Source organism: Rhagoletis pomonella, unplaced genomic scaffold (assembly GCF_013731165.1).
Source record: "Rhagoletis pomonella isolate Grant_MI unplaced genomic scaffold, Rhpom_1.0 Rhpom_scaffold_01345, whole genome shotgun sequence".
Taxonomy (NCBI): Eukaryota; Metazoa; Arthropoda; class Insecta; order Diptera; family Tephritidae; genus Rhagoletis; species Rhagoletis pomonella.
The window spans coordinates 71-5,975 of record NW_023459899.1 but is presented as its reverse complement, the minus strand read 5'-3'; the positions used below and the strand labels follow the sequence as shown (position 1 = coordinate 5,975).

The following is a 5,905-nucleotide window of genomic DNA, read 5'->3' as shown; positions in this document are numbered from 1 at the left end:
GGTTTTATGTTTTTAATTATTATTTAATGTGCATAAGTTTGCCTTTAATTATTCTTAAGATTATATTTAATACATAAGTTCTAAGTACAATCTTATACTAAAAACCTAATTTTATCATTGAGATTAACTAATTTAATGTGATTTTTTTCGCAGCGTACATATATATCGCTCGTTTACTAGTAAAGTGCCTTACAAGTTTGTGTTTTTAACAATGTTTTTGGCCTAAATTCTGCTCTTAATCTTTGTTTAAGCACTATAAACTGGAAACAATCTGATAATTTTTTAACGAATTTTCGTCATCTCTCGTTGATTTGGAGTCAAATTGATTTCGGCACTTTGTCACATTGGTCTAAACAAAAAATTGAACTAAGATGATACAGGACCGAAGACAGTTTGGGATCAAATTAAATTTGACAGTGGATGACAGCGATTCGCCACAATAAACAAATATCTTATCCTGTCGGAGACAGCAAACAAAAAGAAAAAACTTCGCTATGACTAAGATAAGGACCATAATCTCGCATTTTTAGTAATATATTTAATATTTAAGTAATCTCCCTTGGATTTTCTAGCAAACGAGCTTAATGTATTTATGCCAAATAATAAGTTAATATGAAGTTGTTATAATACTTGCGAAACAAACAACTTTGAACAATCTCTTTCGTGGTAACTTTATACAAAAAAGGCCTTTTAAATAAAATGATAAAACGCAACTAAAATGAAGCCTAAAGTATGGGTGCATTCGAAAACGTCCAAAATACTAAGTATTCGTTTTTTTTTTCTTTTTAAGCCTCGGCAGATTGTAATGCCAAATGTGCGCAACCACGATTAATCATAATTTTCAACTAGGTTTAGAAATAAAATAGACTGATTCTTTGTTTTTTGACGTTTTCGAATGCGCCCTCAATTCTTCAATTTTAAAACTTTGCATTGCATTAATACTACTAACGTTAGTCAACGTTACTATGTGATTAATTTCATCATGTTAAGTAATTATATAGTTACAGTCCATATGGAGCCCCCTAATTTCGTGCAAATTTCAAATACATATATATACGTAGCTACTTAAGCATGCATAGTTAGGTTAGTTAGAAGAATATTGTTATTGCAATGGTTACATACTATGTCTACTGCCGTTTGCAAAACCTTTACAGGTTTATGTATGTGGATCAGTAACTTTGACGTACACGAGAGTTGGGCCGATTATGTCGTCGCTTATGCAAATACAGACCTGCCGCTTGCGCAAACGCCGAACCACATATTTTACAAACATAACGTTTGATAGCGTCATGTATTTGTTTGTGATTTTGTAGATTTTTAAGCGATTTAAATGATTTGCCGCAAATTTCGCATTTAAACTCTTCATCGCTGTAGTGCTGCCGGGCATGTTCCATCATAGAGTGACGCGCAGTAAATAAACGCCCACAATGTGGGTAATCACAACGGTATGAACGATCGCTTGCGTTTGTGTGTTGTGCACGATGAGAATTGAGATAAACCATATTCGCAAATGATTTCCCACAGATGTCACATGAATAGCATCCATCATAGTCGTTATTTTCCATTTTCATCAGAGAATTACCGTCTTCACTACCCAAAGGCGGAATGTTAGCCAATGAAGGCAGTAATAATTCATCATTATGCCTTCGCATATGTTCATCGTACACTTCTTTGGTACGAAAACTGGCCGTGCATAAATCACACCAATATTTGACTTCTTTATGTGTCGGTGCATGTATTTGTTTGTGTTGATTTAGCTGATCGACATCTGAAAAGCTAACAGGACAAACGTTACATGCATAACTACCTTCAGGCTGATGAGTGCTAAGGTGAACTTCTAATTCTCGTGGCGATTGCACTATTACTGGACAAAAATCACATTTGAATGGCGCGATATCAGCATCCATAAAAAGCATTTGATCATAGTAGGTGTAGCTGGGTACAAATACTTTATTATTTTGCTCGCAGAGCAGACGTTCCTGTTTTTGCTTGGAGTAGTCGAAACGTAATTGCGAAATACGCTTTGATATTTGTATGGTGGATACGTCAATCATCTTTTGCAATTCAGTTGCCATTTGCTGCAACGCCTCTCCGCGCTTTTCCTTACTGCGATAATCGATGTTGTATTTGTTATAAAAGCATGGATACTGCTCAACCATTGATAACAGTTTAGTAGTAGAAACATCATTCCACAATGCAGAGTAGCGACGTCTGTATACAGTCTCCTGAAACAATAATTAAAAGTGATGGGAATAGTTTTCCTCATACATACATGCATCACAGCTGTAAAGAATTGCAATCAATTTGGATGGCAATCGAAAAATTTACTTTACATTTTATATTTCTTGTAAATGATAGTAAATTGTAATTTTTACCGTCATTGATATAGAAGATACAGAAGAGTAAAATCAAATGTGCCTGTCATTTGATATGTTCATTGGACAATTTAAATGTTGTTGTTGTTGTAGCAGCATACAAGCTCCCCAAAGAGTTTTTGGGGAGTGTTGCTGGAGTGACAGTCCTTGGCCAAATATAAATCTGGGTCGTTCCGGTTACGTAGACCCGACTGTTGTAATGCATTAATGGTATTTAAAGCAATAATGTTAATGTAAAATGTTAATGCATTAATTTATGAAATTTAATGCAAATGAATATTTCATTGCATTAATTCTGAAAAATGTAATGCTAATGAAATTTTTTTTCCATTAAATTATCCAAGCTAATGTTAATGAAAAATTTTTAATGCACTAAAATGTTTAATACCTTTGCTCGTTTTCATTATTAAAAACCATTAAATTTTTTTCTAGTGAAATATAAATAACCTCTTTTGGAAGGACTTGGACTAATTAATAATAGTTTTTTCAGCTTCATTATATTTATGTGTATTTGTAGAAAAATTCTTATAAACATTGTTAGCCATTTTATGAAAATAAAAACCAATGTGCATGCAACTCAGGGTGCTTTTGTAGATTTTTATGTTGATTGTTGATGCATACCGATTACATATATTATGAGCCAAAAACGGACAGATAGCCAATTTAGCAGCGCATGTACACGACTGAGGACCTACTCTGATCTAAATTAATCAATAAGCCGTTTTTTGGTTCCATTTGCCAATGTGTTTTTACATATTTAACGACAAATGCCATTGAACTTGACATAGTGAAAACCAGCCTTAACGTCAGCAAAGAATTATTACTTCAAAATTAAATTAGTTAATGGGTTTTTAATGCTTATTATAATTTTGATGCAATAAAATATTGCAATAGCATTCATTTAAACATTTTAATGTTAATACAAAAAAAAAATCATTAGCACTATTTCTTCGGAATTAATGCATTGAAATTTTCATTTACATTAAATATCAAAAATTACTGCATTAATTTCTTCCATTTACATTAAAATGCTATGCATTTAAATTACGCCCACTTTCCACTTTCAAAAAAACGCGTAAAAACGTATGGTGCGTTGCTTTAAAACGTTGCACGTTGGATTTTGTATTCTAGCAGCTGAAGGAACGTATACTAAAAATTTGAGACTTGTGCTCGCGATTTAAAAATAAAAAAAAATTTCACAAAAAAATTCGAAGATTCAGAGAATTGCCCATATACATAGGATTGCGAATGATTCTCTAGCGCCGAGCCGTTGAAGGGCTCTGGGCAAATAAACGTGAAACAAATATTAGTATCGATATCGTATTAAGTCCCATCAATATTCTTATTAAGTCCCATCAAAAAACATCTTGTGGTTTAAAGAATAAAGGGAATGGTCCATTATACTAAAGCCAGCCTTCCGACATAACAAATGTTTCCGAAATCTTTAAGAGCATTGGAAATTTGTCAAGATTCTTTTAAGAATCTTAATTTCAAAAACAATTGAATCCAAACGAGTTATATAAATTTTAGTCACTGTGACTGGTGTGACAAGTACGCAAACCAAATTAGCTACTTTTAATATTTTTATTGAGCTTTGTACTACGATTTTTTATAGGAAAAATTGAAAAAGCAACAAAGTCTAAGCGGTAGAAGTTATAGCACTATTTCGGAGAGCCACAATAACATTGACAAATTAGCTACTACCTTCTTGTATAATAGTATTTCTGTTGATTACGTCTTCTGCTTATGGTGCTAAATAGTTCGTTGTATAGTTAAATAAACGTTTTAAACATTTACGCCAAAGTAAGCTTACTTCTATTAGCAATTATAGATTGTATGTTCCAAATTCAACTGTGACGGGTGTGACTTGACTTTGTGACGGGTGTGACAAGTTGAGCATGAATAAACAAATACACAGTATTCTTAACTAACTTTATTTCTCAAAAAATCAGATTTTACGAACACATAAAATATTCTGCCGCCTAAAGACGGGATAATCCTTGATCGGACTCTTCATCTCCATTGCCTGTCAGAGTCATTGTAAGGTATCTTATTTTTAAATAGTACTCGGGGTAGCCAACTCATTTTCGATAATTCTACGATCTCGACAATGAAATCCCCGATTTTGTCCAAAATTTCGTAAAATTCCCCACCTATAGGTATCTCCTTATTTACAAAAAAAAAATTATGTGTTTTGGCATATTGGTGGTCTTTCTGTTTATTTTATTTTTAAATGTAATTCATCTACATATGTATTCATAAACCAAACCAAACGTTTATAAAGTTAGTTAACAATTTTCAGAATTATTTTTTTTTTTTTTAATTTGAGTTATTTTTTTTTCATCTGGTTCATTCTTTAACAAAACCCATATAAATCCAAGTTTCAAACTTTGTGCAATATTACAAACTTTCGTGAAATTTTCGAGCTTTTTAATTCGATTTTCCAGAAAAATTTTGTAGCCCACTCAATCTAAGAAAAAGCAAGTTTCAAGTGGCTAAAAATTTTCGTTTTAGAATTTTTTTCCTAAGGTGTTGCGCTTTACTTTAAGGGTGGGTAACTCTGTAAATTTTGGTGTGCTGACTCAGTAACTCCAACCCACTTTAATGAGTCAGCACAGAGAGCTGGCACAAGTGTGCTATCGCACAATTGGTATGTGCATCGAAATTATTGACGATGTTAGTAATCGAAATCGATTTGGAAAAGGTTATCCTTAGCTTCTATTCGTAGCTGGTCGGCAAAATTTTAGAAAGCTGATTTCAACTGGTGAGTTCATTTGCGAATAAATTCCCTACTTAGTTTTGCTTGAGAGTTGTCACATAAGAATCTGTTAAATGGGCTATGCACGTAAGCGGTTACCCAACGCATAGCACTTCACATGTATAATTCGGTTTGGTTTTGACTTTTACGTAAAATGGGTATAGCAGTGCAAGTATGCATAACTGGGTTATTCGCCTTGCTTGTTAAATTTGGTAGTCGTATATTCAACTGATGGTAAGTCTCGTGATGCCATCTATTATGGTACTTTTTGGAAGATCGTATTGTGTGAATGAATGGGTCAGCTCATCAATTGAGTTACCACATCGACACAGTTCTAAACAATGCAGCCGAACCGAGCTATGCAAGTGTCAGCACATCAACTGAGTTACCATATCGACAGTGAAGCACACCGACTGAGTTACAAATATTTTCAGAGGTGAGTCTGAGCGTGCGGCACATTTCTAAGAGTCAGCACAGTAACTCAGCACAGTGCTGAGTTACCCACCTCTACTTTACTTCCATATAAAAATAAATGGTTTATTCGCTATATGAAAGCCAATGTGACAAGGAAAATTCCAAAAAAATCAACGGTAATTTGCATAATTGCAGGGTTGCATAATCAGTACTTTTAGTTGCAGTTGCATTTCTTATGCAACTTTTTTAACTCATTATGAAATTAGTGAAGCAAAAAATAAAAAAAAGCTAACACCTAATTCCTCACAAGGAACAGCTCAACCCCCGATTTCCCATGTAAACTGAAATTCCCAACAAA

General features: G+C 33.5%; 1 protein-coding gene across 1 annotated transcript; it reads right to left on the bottom strand.

Moving 5' to 3' along the window:
• Positions 1-225: 225 nt before the first annotated feature.
• On the bottom strand, positions 226-2,227 carry LOC118752245 (zinc finger protein 721-like; the record flags this gene model as incomplete). The annotated part of the gene is given in 1 exon segment (XM_036487101.1): positions 226-2,227. A coding segment is annotated over 1 exon segment (1,058 nt), but the record flags the coding sequence as incomplete, so codon positions are not given.
• Positions 2,228-5,905: the final 3,678 nt, after the last annotated feature.